At 32.7% G+C, this 25,378-nt stretch overlaps 1 protein-coding gene across 1 annotated transcript; it reads left to right on the top strand.

Moving 5' to 3' along the window:
* The first annotated feature begins 383 nt into the window (after positions 1-383).
* On the top strand, positions 384-23,655 carry LOC149083381 (protein ILRUN). Its single transcript, XM_089236653.1, has 6 exons — positions 384-804; positions 6,858-7,012; positions 9,006-9,203; positions 13,267-13,410; positions 16,657-16,763; positions 18,950-23,655. The coding sequence occupies exons 1-6, from the start codon at positions 650-652 to the stop codon at positions 19,055-19,057; spliced, it is 867 nt and encodes a 288-aa protein (XP_089092779.1). The 5' UTR covers positions 384-649; the 3' UTR covers positions 19,058-23,655.
* The last annotated feature ends 1,723 nt before the right edge of the window (positions 23,656-25,378 follow it).

The following is a 25,378-nucleotide window of genomic DNA, read 5'->3' as shown; positions in this document are numbered from 1 at the left end:
AATTCATTTTATTCCACTGCAATTTACACTGTAGTGTTTTATTTGCCGTCATTGGCAATTTGTCAATAATTTTAGCAATAGTTGGCAACTTTGCCGACCTTCTGGCATAATTTTTGGCAGAAATTGGCGATGCCTCCCGTATTTTTCTGTATCACAAATCTCGTATTTTTCTCAAGAAGATATGGTCAGTGTACTGATAACCAATAAGTTTTTTTTCTCAAAGTATCACCCTTGACCTGCAAATAGATTAATTTCTCAGCTGAAATTTGTGCCCAAAACTTCACAGGTACTGTGTCTCGAAACAGAATGAAAAAGAGAACTACACCTATTTGTTTCGTTTTTTTTAATAATGTGAATCGATTAATCGTTTAACCCTATAATCAGTGACGTCACCCAGTTACCTTACCTCGCTGTGTGTATATGCTCCTATTAAATTCTCTGTGGCACTGTATCACTGTTGTGATCGAACCTCAAATGGGGATAAAACGCAAAATTGAAAGTTTGTTTACGTATTGAAATGTAAATCCGCTCACACATTCGTGCCCGCTCATTTGCCGTGTGTTTTGTAGAAGATTGTCGATAATTAGGAACTAAACTTTTAATTATTATCATTTTCTGTCTCTGTCGCCCCCAATCTTGTCTAAGGAGGATGGACGTGAATCGTGAATTGGACGCAAACTTGTTGCAGCAATTCAGCTGCTTAGGTACCACTGATAAAGATGTCCTTATTTCGCAGTTTCAAAAAGTCCTCGGACACCAGATCAACGCGTCGGAGTGCGCTTTTTTCTTGGACATGAACAATTGGTATAACCTATTCATTTCCTTCCGTAACTCTTTTTACTCAATTTCATCTCCCAAGTAGTAAACAGGGCTATCTCAACGCATGGGCCCGGGGGCAACTGCCTTCCCCATCATAATGTTACTATGATTTTCGAGGATAGGCTTATTTGTTGGCAGTACTTCCAGCCAGGTGGGGAAGGGGGCACCCCCATTTATGATGTCGAGATGGCCCTGGCGATGAATAACATATCACTTTCAAAATCTACATGACGAGTTCATTTCATGGACTTGGCAGTTCATACGTGCGTAACCCATGTCCCGCAGGGCAAATAACTAGCCATCGGTAATCTGATGTGGCCCATGACCTCAAACCGAATTTTATAAAAATTAACTAGGTGGGCACATTTACAGATCACTTATGAGACCAGCAGTACATTCCCACATCACTCAAGGGGACCCAAGACATATTTACAGATCACTTGAGTAATTGGCTATATGGTTCTAGTCTCAAGCCGGCCTGAAATATATTTACATATCACTACTCCACATTTAATGATCACTCAAATGACCTGCAGCGCAGTTCCAAAGCTTTTAAGTGGCCTGCGCCAAACTATCAGATCATGTATGAGTAAGTGACCCATGGCAAAGTTCCAGATTACTCAAGTGACCTACGGCCCAGTTCCAGATTGCTAAAGCACTCTGCGGTACATTTCCCAAAACAATGTTTTGCATTGTTCGGCAACGAGCTCTCGGCTGACTGGAAATGTTCTGCGGTAAAAATCTCTATAAAGCATTTCCCGTACTTTTTCCTTAAAATTCTTCCAGATTGTTCTGCAGTAGCACGAATTGTTCTGCAACATACGTCACAGATAGGTGAGGGATATATTTAAAGATCACTTGAGTGTGATATGAGTCGTAATTCTAGAGCACTAAAGATGCCTGCTGTGTAGGTCCACATAACTTGGGGTACTTGTGGATACATGAATCAAGCGACTCGTATCACGTATGAGTAAGTGACCCACGGCACAATACTAGATCACTTAAGCAGCCAACAGCACGTTTTCAAAATGATGATGTGGCCTGCATTCTCCCACAGTTTGAGCACCATTGTCATAGGCTGTGAAAAATTATGTGTACAGGATTGTAGATGATTTTGATTGAGCTTTAATTTCCTTGAAATTCCAAGTGTAAAGCAAGTTTTAAATTTTGAAACAATCGTGTATTTCCCCTGAATATATACTTCAGTTAATACTCTCAAATATTTTTTTCTCAAAAACTACTTATCCAAATGCAACCAAATTTTCAGGATATATTAATGGAGCCATGGGAGAGAGATTTATGCAATAAAAAATTATTTAAATTTTTTACCACAAGTTGAAAAAGTGCCTATTTTTGTATTGAATTTTATTTTTTCCGTGGTTCGTAAAGCGTATATACCAAGTTTCAATAGAATGCGCTTACCATAATGGATGAAACAGGTCTCAGTAGTTTCAGTATACTGACTCAGATCAATGTAGAAGCTGTTTGTATACTGACCAGGGTTGAAGCTATGGTCGCATTTTTTGCAAAATGTGGAAAAAAAAAGAAGTAGTTGTCACTTTTGCAGAAATGCGTACAGGAGGTATGAAACGAGTAGACAAGTTCCATCCATCAATCATTAGCATTTTGTTAAAGCACTTTTTCCCATTTTCAATTTTTTGCTAAAGGAATTTTTATCTAGCTTAAACCCTGATACTGACACTACTCAGACATATGTAGCACCCATTCTGGTGGAGGTATTCCATTGAAATTTGGTAATATAGACCATGGAAAAAAGGAAACCACTTTTTCACCATAAAGTGAAAAAAATTGATCTTGTTTTTTTATTTTATAAATTTCTCCCGTGGTCTCATTAAGATATCCTAACAATTTGGCTGCATTCGGATAAGCAGATTTTGAGAAAAGTTATTCAAGTACGGGAACTTTAATCACCCTGTATATAAGACATGGTACAAACATAACTCTAATAACATAAATACATTAGGACCGCTCATATACATGATCTCCACACGGATACGGCTGACAGGGCCTGGGATAATTACCATCACTTTTTTGTTTTTTCATGCTATAAATTCACTATAGAACGGTATGTGAGAAGTCTGGCTTGGGGCCCTGCACTAGAATGTAGGGGCTGTATACATGTACACACAACACATTCCTTCATGTACCAATTTGTGAAAAATGTTTACAAGGTGTACGAGAGTAATTTACTGGTTTAATAAAACACTGAAATGTGTGAACCTAATCCAGATCCATCGTAACGAGTTCAAATTAGTCTTTGCCAAGGCCACAACTAGGGAAAAGGGAGGTCATGAAATACATTTTCATTCAAAAAAATGTTGATTTTTCTACTCGCATCTTTTTCACTATCTATAAATTACTAAAAAAAATTTTTTAACTAATTAAAAAATATACTAATATTTCTATTCCAACCTCTCAGAAAAAAAAAAGCTGCAGATAAGATGTAGCAATATATAGCCTAATTCACATTGAAAATTTCTGATGTTTTTTTAATGTATTAATCTACTGATTTAACTTGAGAATCAAGAGACACCCAAGTTCTGTTGCAAGAAGCAATGCAAACACTTCAGTCCCCGGGGTGACATAAGCATCTCCGGAAAACCAGAAAATTTATTAATATGTCAAATATGACATAGAGAGCATCATTATGAAAATGATGCAAATTGAAGACATGTAAAAAATCAAAGTGCAGTATGCACCAAGAATAAACATCGATATATAGAAAAATGCATAAAATCAATTCTCAAATAGCAAAATTAAGACTGTTCAATAAAGTTTGTAGCCCATGCCCGACACAAACGGTGTACCACTTTATTCCACACCAACAGTTCATTCCAACTTTCCAGTTACCTCTCGAGCACAGAAATGTAGATTTTATGCCAGAAAATGTAATGACCCAATTTTCATCATGCAATGAAAAATTTCATCATCATTAATTTGACTCATTGAACTGATGTCATCACACTACTCAAACTAACATTGAAATTTCTAGGGCCTTATGAAAATGTTGACAGGCACAAACTCTGGTATAACAAATCTGATTTTGTGTAACAAAACTGCTGCAACAAAATTGGTGTAGGCGGGGTCATACACACGGCTACAATAGCCTCGAATCACGTATATACTGACTTAATGTCATAGCTATCGTAGGAATTTGTCTTTGGGATATCTATCACACAATACCGTTGTCGTCTATTTGTATTGCAGACTTCCCAAGATATAGTAGAAAAACAGTTTCGAATGCCTAGACAGTTATGAATGCCTAGTGTATCATTCAATTTGTCTCAAAAATATCTATCGGACACAGGTGCAAATGTATGGGAGGGTCGGAGGAGGGGTAATCTCCCCCAAGCAAAATGTGATAATTCATGAAACTTTTGCAACTTATGTATGATAATATTGCATTCAATCAATCCATTGAAAATTTCCTGATCAATGTTTTTATTAAATAAATTCAAGAAACTAAAAAACGAGAAAAACAGAAATTTTCTTGAGAAAAGTCAGGACCAAAAAAAAAGATGTATGCAGGACAAAATATGCGGGACGCATGGCCAAACCATTCACAGCAACAAAATTTTTAGCTATGTGTAAAAATCACCCCTCCCAACATCGAGCTCTAGATCCACCCATGATTAGACACACAACCATTGTTCAAATCCATCAACGTCCGAAAATCTTACTATAAATATGTTTATTGACATAAATTCATTAGTGGGACACAGAATATCTGAGTTTTAAAATTGTGAGTCCAGTAAAGAGATTCTTCCCTTCGATTCTGGCGAGAATGAAATTTCATCCACCAACTTCCACTTTACTTAATTTTTCACTACTGCGCATGGGGTTTTTCAAAGCTATCTCACCAGAATGAAACTTGCCAGTAGTTTGTTGTGTGCATGTGGAACTGATAAAGAAGATCCCATACATCATCTTTTTTCATGCAGAAAGAAACTTTCTATTACTTGGCCACCTGTATTGTCTGATTTAGTCAGATGAGAGGAAGTCATTCACGTTCTAAAATTATTTGTACAAAAATATTTTCGCGAAAAAAATCTAGTTTCTGTTTTATTACTTGCATATACAGTGTGTAGCTATATGTGATTTTGTGTACTTTCTCATTTTCTTTGCAAGTACGTTTTTTTTATTTTAGAATAATTAATGCCATTTATCATTATAATTATTTTTCTCTTTTTCTTATTACTTATTTATTGTTTGAATTTAATCTTTACTCACTATTTTCATATACAGTTGAGTACACTTATAACATACCCTGGATATTACATACACCATGGGTATAACATATGGTTGTGTAATCCTTGAAATTTGGCCCATTCATGTCTATATATTTTTAACTCTGTTATAACGTACCCTGTGTGTGCTTAGAATATACACTGTAACATGCCAAAAAAATGGTCTTAACCAAGAAAATAATTTGGATATAACATACCACATAAAAAAATAATCTAGAAACATTTAGTCAAAAACAGACTTTTTTGTACAGCATTCATTGTATGCGGGTGTTATCTTGACGTTTTCTTGCAAAAAGACCTGCATTTCTTTAACAAACGAGAAATTGTATTGTCAAAATAATTATTTCTTATGAACTGATGGCACTTTAAATTTTTTCACATTTTAGCATTGTCTGTCAGTAATAAATGTAACTATTATGACAATAACATTTTTGACATTTAGTACAATCCTGTCTTTCTGTGCAAACTGCATCGTCCATGCTTTTCAAATTATTGAATTTTTACTTGTTCTTGTTACTGTGTGATCACTTTATGGATGGCGGTGATAAAAGAACAATTGTTGTAAATCCACTTACTTACTTTTGGCTAATTCAAGTGTATTATTGATTGGTGACGTGTGTATATAAAATTTATAAACATCAGTTAGTTTTTATCCTGAATAAATTGTATAATACTGTCAACTTTAAAGGAAAACCGTTATCATAAACTCAGAAACATCCTTAACATTTCCAAAAATGTCTGCATGTTGTTGCATCTTGTTTTCCAATAAATTTTTAAACCTTTTCAGATATCAAAAACTATATTCATGCCATATTACATTTCAATTACATAGCATGAATATAGTGCTACATAAGCTTATTTTGTCTGTGACAATCACAATAATGCATTTTATGCATGCTACTGCTATTAAGCTAATTTCAAGACCTCGCTTATTACATACATGTCAGTTACATACACTCATCGAATCACCTGGTGGGTATATTATAACCAAACTCGACTGTATATGTGTTGTAGTATATTTATCTATTCGTGTATGTATTTTGAAGTGTTATTGTGTAAAAAATATTTTTTTTAAATCCTTTTTAAATGTTTGCATTGATGTCTTCTGGCATCTACTGGTGGTATATTGCAGTTTTTTAAATTGCATCCTTAAATATTGTACATGTTGATTTGATTAATATTTTTCTCTTTTGTATTATGCTGTATTGCAATTTCAAGTTTCTCTGAATCATACATGCTTGTTAGTTGTTACTTACATTTGTAAGCCTTGTTGCATACTCTGTGGAACACAAGTTGTTTCTGTAGGACCCAAATAATAAAAAAAAACACCTTTGGCTTCTGTGTATGTTGCAAACTTTGTGAGACAGTGTAAAATTTCATTATGAAAGCGAACTGTGAACCTGGTGCCCATACCTGGAAGAGGTATTGAAACCAGAGTGATACCATTGGATTAGCTTTAATAAGATCTTCCTGTAGACATAAATAACTGATATATTCCAAACTCTCTCTCTTCTTGAGACATGAGTATTTTAAGCATTTTGTTACACAATTTTATGCAAATGCACCCAGTATCGTCAGATGATGCAAAAGATATATTCTTGTCAAAAAATTACGTTGATAAGGAAAGGAATTTTTTTTTACTATTGATGTTTAGCTTAACAGTTAAAAAGTGGGGTGGTAAAGTAATTTGATCATTTGTATTTGTTCCATTTTTATATTTGTATATTTCCATTGTGTGGTAGTTCCTATTAATTTATTATTGAATTCCAGGAATCTGCAAGCTGCAGTGTGTTCATATTTTGATTGTGATGCACCCAAAGAGAGTTTGCCAAGTATGTCCTTCGTGAAAGATGTGACCATCGGAGAAGGAGAGGCCATTCCACCCAACACAAGATTTGTTAAAACATGGAAAATACAGAACTCTGGTTAGTTACAAATTTTTGTTTTGCAATTTATTTTTGTATTGATTTCATTGAAAGGAAAACAAAAATTTTGTTGTAAAGATGTTATATAATCAGCCACTGCCAAATTTATGGTGTGTAAGAAAATCTACCTGAGTTGCCATTGCTAGATCCAGCATAAAATTCATTCATGAGTTGGTTTGAAGCAAAAAATTATAATCGATTAGTTGATGAATGAAATTCAGTTATTCCACCCTGTAAAGTTGTTTACTGCACAACACTTTTGTGTACTGCACAAAAAACAGCTCCACAGCAACTTCATTATCACTTTCAAACAGTATATAGTTCACATACTGGTGCTATTAGATACCCTTGAAAGAACTAAAACTAGGGATGCATTTAAAAATTATATCTAAGGTGATTTTAAGCACGATATAAGAAATATTGTCTATTATCTAGAAATCTCATGGTTGGACAATTTCTTACAAAGTGGAAAAATCATCAGACCCTACCCTGCATTATAGTGACCGTTCCACTATAATGACCGGTGCGATGAATCCTAAATTTTCTTCGATTCATGTAAGATATTTTCAATCCAATATAAAGGCCTGACTCATTCAATTCATTATAAGGTTCATACTCGGTTTTTCCCTTGTCATTTTTTGCAAAGAAATTAACAAAATCCTCCCTTACGTGTGTTTGACCTATTGTACTTGAACCTTAAATGAATTTTAATTTTATTTTCTAACTTGATACATTTCCATTGCTGCTGCTTACATTACAACAAAATGAATAACCATACATTTTTTAATTATATTCAAATATGAAATTATCTTTAGAAGCTAAATTTTATTTATCTTTAAACTTAACAGGTTAGGGAGACTGTTGACAGGTTGGATTTTCTAGATCGATACAGTGAGATGAGACTTCAGCTTGGTGCATGTTGCACTAAGACCTGGGGTCAGCGGCAGGGTTTAAGCTACGGTCACATTTTTTGCAAAATGCGAAAGAAAATCGCAGGGTGCGAAAAAAGTTGTAGCCACTTTCGCAAAAATGCGTACACAAGGTACACAACGAGTAGACATCCAACCATCAATCATTACATTAGGGGGTTATTCAAGTATGACGTCAGCATCGGGGGGGGGGGGGTTTCGGATTTGCTGACTTTTGATGACAGGGGGGGGGGGTTTGAAGGTTGCTGACGACATCAACCACCCTTTTTGAAGGTATGAAATATTCTAAGCTGCTGACGAAATTTTGCTGACAAGGGGTGGAGGGGTCAAAAATGGCTAAAAATCTGCTGACGAAATACTTGAATGACCCCTTAGCATTGTAGCATTTTGCTAAAGTTTTTCCCCTCATTTTCGCTTTTTTGCGAAAGGAATTTTTTATCCAGCTTAAACCCTGGTCAGCGGCTTTAGCTCTGTAGCTATAGCTAAAACCATGTGACGAACATTAAGAGGGTTGGTACCACCCCTTGAACCAGATTCTCACTGGCTCTCAATTTGGGGAATTATTTCCCGTCTCTCCCGTCGGTCTAAATGAGTGCTGAGCAGGATGGCAACGTCTGTTCTACAATTACCTGTATGGCCACACCGGGCTCGGTCAGGGGTGTCTCACTTGGACTTATCTTTAAACTTCCGATATAATGAAATATACTGATATATTTCAATATAATGAAGTGGTGGAGGATATATATATAAAATTATGAGGTGGAGGAAGTTAGGATAGCATCTTTAGTTATTTCCAATGGCATGGGTTGTTTCAAAGACCCTTTAGAAATCTATAGGACTTAATCAGTGTGACATATACAAATACAGGAGACAATATTTGAACATAAACAGAAGTCTGCAGCCAAAGAACAACAATAAATCAAAAGCAGGTGGCTTTCTCAGCAGACGAATGCCTTTGCAGATTTTTCTATATTAAAAAGAAATGCCCATGTTATATTCTTTGAAAGTTACAGTGAAATTCAATGTTGTGAAAGAATTAACTTTTTAATGTTATTAAAATGTAGGTTTCAAGTGTTGGCCACAAAATTGCAATCTACAATTCGTATCTGGATATCGCATGGGGCATTTCAATTATGTACCAGTGGAGTCTTTAGAACCAGGAGAGATGACTGATGTGTCGGTGGAAATGATAAGTCCACAAATTTCGGGTACATTTATGGGCCAATGGAGGATGGCTTTGAGTACTGGCCAGTATTTTGGTGGTGAGTTTTGTGAACTAAATTATTGATCACTAGTCACGAATGCTTATGAATTTTTTTATGAACTGTGTGTACACAGACATGTGTCATTGAATACTAAATGTTTGAATATGGAGTGTGGAGAGATTCCATGTGGTATTTTAAAAAAAAAAAAATTTCTCTCGTGGCTTTCAAGATTACCTTCTCTCAGATTGTCACTTACTATTGTAACTTTCTGAGTGTAAAATGACAATTTTTTTAAAATTGCAAATAATATTGAAATAGGAATATAGAAGAAAAAATCAATTTCAGTTTTCTCAAAAAATTGAACACAAGTTCCAAAATATAAAATTTTATGCTGATTTTATACCTACATTTTTATAAATCATCAAAGGAATGTTATTTTTGGAATCAAATTATTTTTTGCAATATAGATGCTGTTTAATTAAAGATTAACTTATTTTTACCCTTAAATACATAGCTTTGCATATTTGCAAAGAATACGTTTAATACAATATGCCAAAATCTGTGACGTACATTGCAGAACAATCATGAAGAATTTTAAGAAAAGTACTGTTAAGAAACACTCCTATGGGAATTTTTTCTAATACTACTTAACCTTACAGGCACCTCGTACACATCCCTCTATGGAATTTCTAATGAATTGGTACATGCCAGAATGTGTGTGTACATGTTGTGAACCTAACATGAAGTTTTTTTTTGTATAGTGCTATCATCAGTTTTCTAACTACGAGTGAAGTGCAATGAGATTAAATAATTGTACCAGGGAATTTTTACTGCAGAACATTTCTAGTCAGTGAAGAGCTCGTTGCAGAACAATGTAAAATGTTCTGCTTTGGGACGTTTAATGTTCATTTGCTCAAAGTTGCCAACTTCCTGGGTTTAGCCCGGCAATGCTGGATTTCATGACATTCTCAGGGCTCCCAGATTATAAATGTATATTGTTGGTTCACAAATATTGCCATCATTTTGAAAATAATAAAAAAGAAAAAAAATGTTAAGTTAGCTGTTTTTTGCTGCTAGTTTTATTTTTAGAAAGCGACCCTGTCCCCATTACATGAAAAGCTCTTGCTACATCACACCACCTAGACACAAGGTGCAGTAGCCTGCATGAAGGTGATCAAAGAGCCATCTAAATCTTTGAGCGTAAACAAATATGGCTGCATTGAAAACTTTTTTTTGTATGTGTGTTTAATTATAAATTGGCTGATAGATGATTCATTGACCATATTTTCTCCGTGTTTTACTATGCTGACCATATTTCATAGTTGAAATTACAAAAAATCAGGATCCATATACCGGAAAATATGGGACATTGCTTGTTGTGGACAAAATTCTTAATTTATTGCTGAAAATTGTTGATGGGTGGAAAATTGGGTGTTTCTAAAAATTTCTGTCAATTATAATGATTTTACGGGGGAAAAAAATTTAACACAGCAAAAATGTCCAGTAAATATCAGAAATTCATGGAAGAATATTATGTACATTAATATTACATGGAAGCATTGTTGAAAAAACTGGACATTTTTCTTTAGAATAGTCGGACAACAAATGTAAATAACAAATACAGCTATGTTTAAAATATGGGTAATATGGTCACCGTATGTGTATTATTTCTTATTATGCCAGTGAAAAATGTTAAAAGTTCAAAGGTGCGTTAGCTGGATTTTTAAATAAATTGCCAGATTTTCATGAGAAAGTTATGGGATTTTTATCTTCTGGTGGTTGGCAGGTCTGATTACTGCAACCAGTGGGAAGATAGAAAATTCAGAACTGACTTTACACATATGATGAGGTAATATTCTTTCCATTTTATATTTTGAATTTGCTGGTAGATGTCCCAATCATGACAACAACTCTTTGTTACAGAGCACGTGTGTCTGTGGTTTTGCTAATTTGTTAAAATATTTTGTTTGCATTTCTTTTTTTTCTACCTTGAAGTTTGCAATTGAAATTTTTTCATTACTGTAGTTCACTGTAGTGTCTATCACGAAGGTAGTTATATACATATACTTGGAAAGTAATATTACTTCATTAAATTTATTTTTTGTGCAATTTTTTGAGGCTCTATAAGCCTACATTCCCTTTGAGACCCTGTATAATCTGTACGATTCAAAATAGATTTTTTTTTTATTTTTCCTTCTTTCTATATGTATCAGCAACTCTGAAAAAAAAAGCTTAAAATAAAAATCATGCATTTAAGGGTTAATTTTTATGAAGGCAATGTAAAACAGGGGTCTGTTTAGACTTTTATAGGGTCTGTTTCTGTGAAAAAGTTATTTTTGTGAAAGTGATCCATAATTTTGTGAGAAACAAAACGATCAAGTTAATTTTGTTCAAAAGAAATAAAACTTTATGGTTTTGTTAATGAGTGTTCTGTGAAAGGCTCGTATTCAGATTCAGAATTATGTGAAGAGTCTAGAAAATTGACCCAAATTTTACTGGACAGACCCCTGTAAAAGTTCATTACCCCCCCCCCCCCCCCAAGAAAATGATTCGTGAAATGTGATATGGACTTGTATCCTTGGGACTATGTGATGCCACCAAATTCACAAATATGTGAGAAGCAATCAGTAATGGCAGAAAGTAATTGATAAAACTTCAAAATATTGGTTTTCAGATATGATTATAGATAAGGGGAGGGAAGGTAAGTGGGCAATTCACATACACATTTTCCAAGCATATTTGAAGCATGAATGTTTGAAGACCACCTCTTTAATATGTAGAACGTGGAAGTTTAAGCATAAAAAATGTGAAGATAGGCAGGCAAAAAATAATTTAAAATGCTTAAAAATAGTCAGTTAAGACAGGCATTCATAATTAATAGGAAAAAAGGAGAAATAAATCAAAAAGGCTTAAGATTGCATTGTTAGCCAATTTAAGTTATTAAAATTAAAAAAAACCCATTTTTGGTTCCCCCAAGGGTTGAGAAGAGGTGATTTAATCAAATACAAAGTACTTAATCAGTTAACTATCAAAACTGGAACGCTTTCATATACATTTATCTCCAAAACATATTTTCATAATAAAACATATTTTCATAATAAAACATATTTTCATAATAAAACATATTTTCATAATAAAACATATTTTCATAATAAAACATATTTTCATAATAAAACATATTTTCATAATAATGACATATTCCCCAGACAATTTAAAAGATGTATTCACGTGAAAATATAGGTACTTTAAAATGATTTTCAGTTAGATATAAATTAATAAAGTGTGAGTGACATTAATTTTAAAGAACTCTACCAAAAGTTTCTGTTTGTGCTCCTCCATGGAAACGAATTTGAAAAATTCTGTGTCAAAAATATTTGTTAGCAGAGGCAGTAAAAATTCAAAAAACTTTGTTAGCTGAAAAATTTGTAAACAGGTGCATATTTGTTAGCCTAGTTATCGCTGTATTTATGTCTAAAGACCTCTTCACACTGCACTGATGTGACGTGGGACCATGTCACGTCAGAGTGGTGCATAGTGGCCTTATCACCATCTTGCACAAGCACACTTAGTGCATCAGTGAATAATTTTGATTCTATTTGTCTTTAATTAGAACTCTTATAGTCTCAATACGAGTTCCACTGTATGTTTTTGCTTTCCGAAACTGCCTATATCAGAGATTTACGTAACTTCTATACCTTGACAATATCAATTTTTTTTTAGCTATCTCTCAGACACTTATGTCTATTTGGGAGGGGGTTATATGATAAGGATTAATACTGAGTTGAAAATAAAAAATCAAGCTCTACAGAATATGGACTCTAAAACTCGTGGATAAACATAAACAAAATTTAGAAATAAGAATTTACGGCAGAAAAAAAATTCAAAATAGGCATTTAAAAAAAAATTGAACACAAGCAAAAAAGGCATTTATATGGCATTTTACCTAAACTTCTGGTTTTTTAATAATATGCATTTTCTCCTCCATCAGTGAGGGAATGTCATAATCATGACATTATCGTGATGCTTAGTTTTATTTTGTGCACTTATATCATGCATTTTAAAAATTATTGATTATGATGTGTCTATCTTGCTCTTATAAATAATCTTTTTTTTTCTCCAGACATAATATGGGTGATAGTTACAGTGCAAGAAGGTGGCTTATTGGGTGTTACTCAGCAGATGGATGCCTTTCATCAGTTAGGGTCACCTCCTAGAGCACAACTGAATTCTAACCCATTTGCTGCTACGCCTTTGAAGTTTGGAGGTAGTGTTTCAAAATAATGCAGAGTTTCATTTTTTAATCTCTAGTTTGTAAAGTCTATTTAGTGTTTTTCTGTCAGTAGATGCAAGTAGAGCCCCACTCATCTGAGCGAATGCCACTCGAACCTTCCCAGGATAACCAAAATCTTCGGATGATCTGGACCTTGCAGAATTTTGAGGTTAAAGGAAATAAATAAAGCTATAAATGATGGAAATTATGTTTGCTTTAATATTATTATAATACACTAAAACCTCTCTTTTGCAGTCACCGCCTGGGCAAAAAAAATTTGTCTGTGAAAGTGGGGTGACTGTAAATCAGGAGTTTGAAATTCATACTTTTACCATATAAAGGGGGATTATTATTTGGCCATTGAAGACGGGTGACCACATCTGAGGGGTGTTCGTTGAGAGGGGTTTTACTGTATTAGTTATTTTTAATTACTGCATAGTGCAATAAAACAGTGAAATGACTGTAGTATAAAGTGAAGTGTTAGACCTTTGACTACTAATGTGAGACATATTATATGTCCCACTACGATACAATTTAAAAAATTACTACTGGTACAAAAATTGTGATAATATGTCCCAGTCCTAGAGCCAGACCTGTTTGTGTGTTTCATCCTTAGTTACTCAGCACTGCAACTACCAGACTCAAAGCAATATATGTATACTGTCCTTTCATATGTATCTCATCACTGATTACGACTGGGACATATGTGTCCCATCAGTGACTATAACATGTGTCTCAGCCTTGGTTCGAAAACACTTGGTGAAAAAAATCTGAAACACTGAATTTGTTATATTTGTGACCTATTTTGTCCACTTTCATAGTAAATTAGGTAAAAAAAATATAAAATATATAGTCAAAGGGTTAAAGTAGTTTGCATGTGCGACACTAGAAGAGTTTAGCATGTCATTTTACTGGACCTACTTTTTAAATGAATTTACAAAAACTATCTCACTCAGGTAACAAAAAAATGGTTAATTGAGACCAATGGTGATTGCCAGTGATGGTTGGTGATGTAATTTTAATGTTCAATAAATCTCCGGAGGCATGCTAGTTCCCATGGGACCATTGGTGTACGCAAAGGAAGGTTTGGGGTTCTAACCCTCTCAAGCCGAGATTATAGTGTTATTTTGCTGGAAAAAACGTAACCCCTCCCCTCCCCGAGAGTAAAAAAAAATTGAACCCCCCCCCTCCCCCCACTTGAGAAAATTCTGTGTACACCTATGCATGGGACAATGTGCTTAAATCACCCTGTGTGATAGAGCCTGGGTGTCTTCTCGGTTAATTGAGACTTCGATTATTGGTGCCCTACTGTAGTTGCATTTTGAAGTTTGTTTTTGTACATTGGAGACTAAGCAATGAAATTGTAAGTGATGGGAAATGAATTTTTATTTTTTTTTGTGCATTTCACTGTTAGATTTTCTAATGTTCCACAAAAAAAAACAAAAAAAACAAACAATTAACTTATCTTCTTTTTTTATTAATGTAGCTTTTCTAGGAATAAGCTGGTGGATTTAGTAACTGTTAATCTTTTTTATAACAAACTATTAAAAAAATGTATGTGTACTTTCCTCTAATGCTACACTACTATTAAACACCTGCTTCTGTCACAATGTCCATGATTGCTGTTCCCCTTCGTAAATTAGTTTTTGTCAATCTTCATCTTTGTATTTAATCATATTTTTTTTCCTTTTTCTTAAATAATTCTTTGTATATATATATATATATTTGAAAGAACAAGTGAGCAGCACCAGCGCTTTTGCCATTCAAAAGATACTTTTTCACTACCTCTTCATTTTTTGTCTTCATTTCTCTTGTATTTTTATCCTATTATATATATACTCTCACACAATTTTTTTTCTCGCTGGATGATTATGTTAGATTAGCGGTTCTCAACCAGTGCTCCGCGGAGCCCTTGGAGGCTTTGTCTGACCTCTCCAGGGGCTTTTTGCCCGCTCGAGTAAAATATAAAAAAACATTAAATTTGAAAAAAAATTATTATAAATATTTTTGAATACTAAAAATAGGTCAGAAACTTAGATGAGTAAATAAAAAATAGACCACGGGGCTAGGCCATACACACTATATACCAGAAGAGGCTCTATGTGTCAAAAAAGGTTGAGAACTGCTGTGTTACATCATAGTTTTCCAAACTGTTTGTTCCACCACCACCCCCCCATATTCAGAAATGTTTTTCTTTCATTGCCCTCCAACTCAAGCGAACCCATAAGATCTTATGTTATTCCCCCGTAGCTTCTATCACCCTGGATCCCCATCGTCTACTTTGTTAAACACTGTTAGATAAACACATTTTGTAAATAGATAAAATCACTCAAAATAAATTGCTGTAATTATCTCAAATAAAGTGAATTGGAAAACTGGAATATGAATTGCTCAAGCAAAAATCTACATACAGTTCAGTGTGACAGGTTCTTCATAAAATCTTTTTGATATTAGCCATGTTGACCTTTGCAAAATAAGGGCAGGATATAGTAAAAAAGTAGGGTGAAACTTGTAGTTTGTTTTTTCAGGTATTAAATTTGCTAGATAATACTCACTTCTGAACATGTTGAACACACAGCAGCAATTTACATGGCACTTTTGTATGTTCATTGTTGTTTTTTACAATTGCTGCTTAGAATACTCATTGCAAAGTAATGAAAATTTATAGAAGAAACAGAGTAAATAAAATAAAACAAAATTTATTCATTATGATTTTTTGCCTATTTCAATTTAAGCACCTACACCAGGGCTGGACAGGGGCCAGGTTGCCATGGCGACTAAAAAATTGGGATTGGCACCTAAAATTTTCTATATGTTGTTGCTAAATTAGGGTCAGGACAACACAAAATTTTGGGAACTCGTGTCAGCCTATCCATCAATATGGAAAGGGTTGTTATCCGGAAAAGTTGAAATATTTTTTTACCTGTTTTGCTCCTAAAAATTTATTCTGCAGCCTAGATTTTCTTGACGTGCAATTATTACTGCAATTATTTTGACTACATTTTACAAGAAATTCCATTCTTCATTTATAGTTGAAAGAATTAACTTCATATGTCATTAATAATGCTTTTTTTTCATATTTTATTAATTTCATATCTTTAATATTAATTTTTTTATGTAAATAAAAGTATAACAAAAAAATTTTGACAATTTTTCTTGCTTAACGGAACATTTATTTCGAAAATTCGTAGCAATTCATGGTATGTTTGTTTGATAATGAACAATTTCTTCTGAACTTAGGACCATCGGCTCAGCTTGAGAATGATGATGATTTACAGAATCCTTCCATGACGAGTGAAAGTAATTCACTCCAGTGTGCAGGTCCTTCAATTCCATTCACAGAACCCGTAAGTTTCTAATATTCATTGGATCAATTTTTTTTAAAGAGTTGAATCAAATCAACTTGATGGTAAATTCTTATTGAATGGTATAAAGTTCACACTCATTATAATGACCCCCAAAATGGGCATTGTATAGGAAGGTTGTTATGCCAAATGTTTTGAAAAAATCAAAGTTTAGCTTCTCCGAAAAATTGTATATTGTATTGGCAGAATAAAAACAAATTCTTTCATTTTTTATGATGATGCAATGAAAATGTATTTGACTGTAAAAAAAGAAATGTAAGTAGTAAGTACATACTCTTATGCAGTTAATTACTGGATTAAGTTATGCTAATTCAAACAAATTAACGTAACTTAAGAAAAGTATTATAATATAAATACTTTTATATTATAATACTTCAAAAATAATAAATAATTAATTACGTTCAAAAATAATAATAGTAATAAAATAGATAAAATAAAAATATATTAAAAAAAACTTGTTTTGCTAGTTATAAGATACTGGGAGTGAGGTGGCGTGAGCTCAACTGAAACATCTCAAATTCGTAAAACTGGCAGGGGTTGGTAGTCTAGTATAGTGATTCTCAACCGGGGGCCATATGGCCCCAATTGGGCCCTAGCATATTCCAGGGGGGCCATGGAGGAAAATACCTCAAAAGGGGAGCCATAGCTGCTGATAAGGGGGCCATGAAGAAATTTATTAAAAGAGTGACCAAAAAAATTTAATTTCAAACAAAATGCATAGAATATTTTTTTCGTAATTTTTACCCTATTTAAGTAACACTAACGTTTGATTGGTTGGCAGGATATTTCAATGTTGAGCATAAATAAGGATCTGAGTAGTTAAAAGATGAAATTTAGCACTTGAAATATCAAAATTTTTAAGAGTTTCACGAAAACAGTGATTTTTTTGCGCGTGTGTGTAACCAATTTCTCATAAGTAGAGCTCTGATTTTTATGACCTACAGATGAAACGTAGAGCCCTTGTCATGAGTTTGTTATCAATAATTATAAGGTTTCGAGATGAATGTATATATGCATACAGTGTCACTTTATTGACAGTGATTGACAGTAACATTTATTTGAAGACAACCAACCAAAAAACAACGTTAAATGTGGATAAAACGGTTTTGTTGGTATCAGAAGAGACGGGGCAACAATTTTGTAATTGGGTTTATGAGCACACTGTGTCTGTATAAAAAGTTAACATTTTTATTTTAATAACTATACAACCCCTTGCAACATGAATGACATATCCGAGTACTACACAATATTTGGATAATTTTTCTAATTGAAATTATTCCCGTGTAGTGTGAACGCGGTTTTCCAGTAAAATACCATACGTCTTGTTACCTATGCACCCTGTACATTATATGTAATAGTGTCTGTTGTGTGAAATATTGTGTAAGCCAAACTCACATACGTTGCTTTGTTTGTCTGCGAGACAGAGGCCACATTATGAACCAAAAAGCCACTAGGAGATAGCTTGTAATTCAACGAGACAGATTTCCATGATGAATGTAAATTTCACCGTATCAAAATTATAAATCAGTAAACCCATAATTTTCTTATTTGAAATCTGATTATTTATGATTTCTGATTAGCTTGAAATTTTGATTCACCCAAATGCAAATTTACGCAAGAAAAACTAATGTGTAAATAATTCAGACTTCATCCTGTACAGTAACTTGATGACATTATGCCGTCTTCAAGCACAATGTTCACATTTGATTGAAAAAAATTTATTACAGTATATATTTTTTTTTACTGTGTTGTATTATGTTTATTTTGCTTTTTCGTTATTTTCATAAATTAAAAATAAATGAAATTAAAACTTATATTTATACTTCAAACAGTATTTGAACAATTGTCTTTTAACGGGAAAATGGGGAGTGGGGGGGGGGGGTAGGAAATTAATTATGGTCACAAGGGGGGCCTCAGGAATGAGAAATGGTTGAAAGGGGGCCATGGGCAAAAAAAGGTTGAGAACCGCTGGTCTAGTAGACAAATGTTTAGTTATCTATGGTTAAGCGGTATGTACTGTATTTCATTTCCTCTACATTGTGTTACTTCTCTTTCTTCGTTTTAAGTATAATTCTGTGCTCCACATATAAATATATAATGGAATAACATATTTTATGTGGGGAGAATACAATGTTTTTGATTTTGAATTCTGTTTCATATTTTTGTAGGTTTTTTCTAGAGCTGTTAGCTCAGAGAAGAAAGAATGGCAAGAATTCTATGCTCTGCAAAATGCTATGATAGATAAAACGAGTGGTGGTGAGAAAATGACTTCATAAGGATTTGAATACTTTGTAAAAATTTATATGTATACACACATATATATATATAGACTCTTTGGGGGAAAATACAAATTCATTTATTAAACTTGTGAATTCTGTTTGTGAACTTGCTTTTTCCCCCCTTCCTTTTTTTTGTTTTTGATAATATATCAAGTTATTTTCAGACTTTGATTCAGCGTCGTGAATAATAAAACAAAGTACTGTTGAAATGTTTTACCACTTCCCCATTTGGAAATGTGTTGGCAAATTCCGTTTCATTTATGTGCTATCATAAATTATATGTTTCAAGAGTCTTTTTCTCACTTTTTGACACAACCAAATGATTTTTCATCATAAGATTGAAAAAAAAGTAGAAAAACTTGTCATCCTCTATGTATATAATATGTATGAAATTTAGGACCTAAAATTTAATGTATTTTAAGAAAAAAAAATATTTGTGGACACGACAGAAACAGATTAAAAATTTTCAAATTTCATCAATGCGCTATTATAATTGCATAAATGAAATTTGTGCACACTTTTATCAATATAATTATAATCAGAAAATAATTCTGAATTAAAAAGCATATTTCCCCCATAATCTGTTCAGTAAATGCTAGATACCATGTTTCATCAACATTGGAGAAATCTGGCTATGGCAAACTTGTATGCTTATGTCATCTTTTGTTCTTTAACCCTAGAGTCTTTTATCTTGATTATTCCTATTTCCTCTAATTTGATACAGTAGAACCTCTCAAATATGGACACCTCGGTACCTAGGTATTTCCAGATAATGGAATTTTCCAGATTTATTATTATTTTTAATGTTATTCCACAAAAGGTTTTCATTATCCATAAAAAAAATTGGCATGTACATTTACCAGATTTTTAAATAAATTGCAGGATTTTCACTTTCTTAAGGCTGGCAGGTCTGCACATTCATTGAGATGCACAGGTGCCATCATTATTTCAGAATTCCCAGAAGCCTGAAAACCACAGTGGACACCAACAATACATCAAAAAAGTGGTATAAAAATATAGAAAATGACTGATGTGTAATAGAAAAGTTGAAATCTATTTTGGGTAAAGAAAAAAAATGTGAGTTTTAGGTTGAGGAAAAAAAAATTTCAGCAGAAGTTTCTGGATTAGAGAGGTTCTATTGTATTATTGTATTATGCCTTGTGTATGATTTATGCTCTGATTTATTATTTTGTTTGGGGAGGAAGTTTGTTTTTCAATGCAGCTGAATAAAAATAAGAATGTAGATGTTACTTTCATAAAATCATTATTTTGCAACGCCTCAATTTTTATTGGCTGAGTGTTCTTAACTATGCATATTGCAAAAGTGTCTTCTCATGTATACTGATTTCAATGATTCCTAATATGATGCAGTTCCTAGATTTCCTTAAAAATAGGCAATTCTTAAAAATCAGCTACCTGTTGAGAACAGAACTTAAAAGATTTACTTCATGCATAAGAGTAATTTATTATAAGCATTGATGTGAAAATAACATCCTTTTTACCCTGGATGTTTTCGTTTACCTTGATAAAAATATATTATTTGAAATCTGTAGTAATTAAGAGATCATATATATAAAGGTTCTTCATAAAACAATATTATTTCTATCAAACTATATTTTCCACAACTTTTTCAAAGCGTTTATTTTCTTTCATCTCAACCTCATTCTTTTTATATTGGGTGAAGTAGAGTGTCATTGAAGAAAAAAACCTGCAGCCAAAAAAAAAATTTAATTGCCAAATCTTCATTGCATTTATGCTTTAAACCAGGATGAGAAAAAATAATCTATTACCAAGATATACTCATAAGTATGGAAACCCTCCACCATCCATATTTTCTCACTTTATGAGTGAGATAAATTAGTGCTGCTATATCTTGAATAGTTCAAAGTAGTGATTGTTTGCATAATATGGTACAAATCTATTGAACAATTTTTTTCGCCCAAGGCTTTGTTCTAGTTTATTATTCATGTTGGAATTTAAGAAAGTAAGACTTTTTTCCCAACACTAATTTCTGATTAATTGTAAAGGGGGGGGGGTATCACATCTTTAATCTGTATTGTGTTAACAGAAAGGCATTGTGGTTTTTGTTTCATTTTCTCATCAAGAACACAAAATCTCATGAACAGATACAGTACTTATGAACTATGGAACCGTTTATTCATCATATCTGTTTTTGCTCAGACTCGTATTTTAAGTACTTTTGGGTAATTGATGCTGAATGGATCATTTCATATACATATATTCATGAACAAAAGTATATAAATGTGTGTGTATATAAGAGTTTATGTATTACGATTTTAAAAATTTACACATAGTCATGTACATTATTTCTGTGTGTAAAGTGTTCTCTACATATTTCAAGTTATTAAGAAAATGAAGAAAAAAATTATTTGGACTTGTGTAGTAGCAAACGATTCAAAAAGTGTTTAGGTAGATTCTTTTCTGTCGTTCATATGCTTTTATTGGTTCATTTATCTGGCTTTATTCTTTCTTTACAAAAGCTCATTGTTCATATGTGTGTATCTATTTTTTTATTTTTTCTGAATACTTCTGGTGTAGCCTAAACATGGTTGGTATAATTCTGATGCTTTGCATAGAGGTTAGCGTAAACATAATTTTTTTGCTGGTGCTTGTCTGTGAGAAGGAGTGTGGTATTTGTGTTTGAACTCTCAATTCTGTTATCTGTAGAAAATCATTTAATTCTCTTACATGGATAGATGCAGTTCTTATAAGCTACAAAACTATTGAAGAGATGTATCAGTAGAAAAGTTCATTTAATTTTGAAGCTACTAGAAAGTCTTCTATGTTTTTATGAAGTACAGATGACTGTATACCAAGCGAAGGTAATTGGAAAGAAAAAATTGGATTGAAAAAAAACCATTCCTCTGTGGGGAATGTGACAGTTACTGTGATCACTGTGAGGAACAGACAACTGTTCTCTACACAGGAATGTGGCTTTTCTTTCCAATCATCTTCATTTGGTATCCTGTCAGCTGTACTTTGTATAATTAGTGGAGAGGTTCATCATTTCATTCCTCATTCAATCAGTTTAACATATGCCACAACATGTGTTTCTTTTGAGTATTAATTAATGTGTCGCCATAAAATGTTCCATATCCTTTTGAATAGAATTGGGTCCTCAAGTGAATAAAAGTTTTATTTGCTTTTTTTGGATATTTATCTTCGTACATTAAGGGAAATCTGAAAGCTTGAGTTTAGCTCTAATGAGACTTTCTTCTGAAAACAAATCATACTCATGCATTATCATAGGTATTTAAAGCCAGCATTAATTGCAGCACCCAATTTTCTATCCGTCTAATGGGACAAGTATTTAGTTAATATCAAGCAAGTTTGTATTATGAAGTTTGGGTGTATTCACTGTAAAGAAGAAGGCATCATATGTAAAAAAATGAGTTAAACATGTCAGAGCATTAAAAAATAATTTAAAGTGGGAGTCTTAATCAACAGTAATGGGTTCATGGTCACCTTGGATAATGAAATCTGAATGGAATCGTTCCTTGAATACGTAAATAAAACTTCAAAAATGATCACAAGAAAATTTTATTTACAAACAGATTATTGAATTTTCATAGATGATGGCAATTGTAATAGTTATATTAAAATGTTTTCAAAAGGAATAGTTTGAATGATTTCGTTTTCATATCATGCTATGTGTATGAAAGGTATATGCCACCGGCTGACATTGATCTGACATTGTGCCTTGGTCGAGTCGATGGAGGCTTAGTTAATCAAGGCCCTACTGTACGCTGCTGTGAAAAGGGTTGAATGAATCGCCTATTAAGGGAGGAAATTCTTCAATCAGGGAATTGAATTTAACACATGACTTGTTTGAGAGATTGTACCTATCCAGAAGTATTCAGGCATCACTTCATTATGAAGCTGTTACTATGTATTTTCTTATTTCCTTTCCTCTATTGCAAGTTATGTTTGTAATTTTCATCACCATTAGTATAACATTTCTTTTAATGCACAAGTTATGATTCAGTCTTACCACTGTGATATGCTGTAAAAATAAGAGAAGCATATTGTATAACTTAGACGTCATTTTCTTTTCCATTATAAAAAAAGTTATGTCAGAATTGTTGAAAGGAACTGTTTCAATCACCTTATGGGTAGTCGTAATAGAAGGCCACGAAGTTACTAATGATCGAGGGGTGATTTTCTGTGTTTTTTTCAATGTATTAAGATTTAAAATTGTGTTGTTTAGGTTATCTAATTTCATTTATTTTTTTGCCATCTCATCGAGCAATGACAAATTTTCAAATTTTTGCAGTGACTTCTTGTAGTGTTGGTTGAGTGATATTAAATAAAATACACCTAATATATATTGCTGGTTGTTCTCAAAATTAGGTAAATTTGTTTTAGTGTGTAATTTTTGGTAGGTCTATTTTATGATACAATTTGTTTTTTGAAATTTGTCCAAGACGTTTTATTCAGTATGTCCCAGAAATGTACTGCCAAAACAGGGGATTATAGAGCATATCAAGACAAATAATTTTTGCTATGGGACATAGGATCGCAAATGACACTTATGTTTAGCGTATATTGACATGGAATTTCAGTCACACTGGCATAAAAAAAAAGGAAGGGAAAAATAAAAAAAAAGGAAATGAATAACACGAAATCTCGAGCAGATACAGTACTTATGAACTATGAAACCGTTTATTTTTGTCTGTTTTTGCTCAGACTCGTATTTTAAATAATTTTCAGTAATTGCTGCTGAATGGATCATTTCATGTACATATATTCATGAAAAAAAGGTATATAAATGCCTGTGTATATAAAGTATGTATTATGATTTTAAAATTTATACACATAGTCATTTAAGAAATTATCACCCTGGGAGTGATAGGGAATTTTTTCTCTCTCACATATCCGTAGTGGGAGAGAAAAAAAGGAAAGTATTCCCCCCCCCCCCATAATTGCCCATGACTAGAAGTAATTTCCATGTGGCTCCATATGATATAAGCAAGGTTGTCATATTTTGGTCACTTCCGAAGTAGTAATGGACACATCCCCTGAGAGAATAATTGGATTTCGACTTTGTGTTCCATTGTCTTGGTATACTATCACCTTGCCTTGATGTCTTGCAAAAGGTGCAGGGGCAAATTGTGGTCATATATGTACTATCACCCCTCTCATTTTGACAGAGTTCTCTGACAACCAAAAATATAAAGAGTAAATTTTCAGAAATGAGTAATATTCAATAATGATTACAAATTATACTTAAAAATTAAAAATGATATATATAATATATGCAGGGTTTTTTTATTGTATAATTTTTTATAAAGTTAAATGAAACGCTATTTGATTATATATTTTATTAATAATTGAAGTCAATTCGGCTTGATTTATCTAGTACAAGATAAATGTTGAATTTTTACAATCAAAATTAAATGTAATAAATTTTTAATTATAAAAGATCAGAGAATGATGAGAGCATGTAAAACAATTGTATTCTGATTAGGAAAAGTTCATTTAGTAGGTTACTTAATCATTCTAGAATAATATAGCAAAAAAAAATAAATGTGAATAATTTTAATTAAAAAAATGTATGAAACAACACAAAGCTGTAAAATATTTTTGAGTTCAGTCTATAATGAGCTTTTGTATGCATAGAATGACCATCAAACACATAGTTGGAAAAAAAAGAGAAAATGTTTTATATTTCACAAGTTTTACATTAAATTGCATTAATTTCAAAAATTAATATGGAATATTGCACATTTTAAAATTTCTAATGCATGTAAATAATATTGTCAAAAATTTGGAGAACAGCCAGCATTTGAAAAATATTGTGCAGCAAAATTATTGATTTGAGAAAAAAAATGTACAATTGATTTTTTTTTTATTGAAGTGATAAGAACAATGATGCTTGTATAAATGTATCCTAACGATGCTATATTGGTTTGGTTCAGGGTTGTTATCACAATTGTAGTTTTTTTTATAAAGCTCTGTTCTTTTTTTTTAATGGTTCAGAGAGCCGTAGTGGATTTACTTTTACAGTAAATGAGATGGGCGGGAAATTGTATTGTTTTGAAATTTAAAAAGCCAATGTTTGAAATAAAAGCTAATAGAATAATTTTTTTCATGCCAAGTTTTGTGTGTTCGATATGTGAATTTGTTTATTGGGATTCTTTATACTATGGGATGAAGGTGTGAACATTTCGTGCCTAAAAAACATACAATCAAAAAATAAAATTGCTATAATTTAGTTTCTTCTAAGAAATATTTGAAGAAACCAGCAAGTCTTAAAAAGCAAAAGAAAATAGAGTAATATCTGAAGAAGCTTTTCCA

Source organism: Pholcus phalangioides, unplaced genomic scaffold (genome assembly GCF_987345545.1).
Source record: "Pholcus phalangioides strain wild (caught in Gottingen) unplaced genomic scaffold, Ppha-v1.0 ptg000009l_1, whole genome shotgun sequence".
Lineage (NCBI taxonomy): Eukaryota > Metazoa > Arthropoda > Arachnida > Araneae > Pholcidae > Pholcus > Pholcus phalangioides.
Note: the sequence above shows the minus strand (reverse complement) of the source record. Positions and strands in the feature narration are given on the sequence as shown.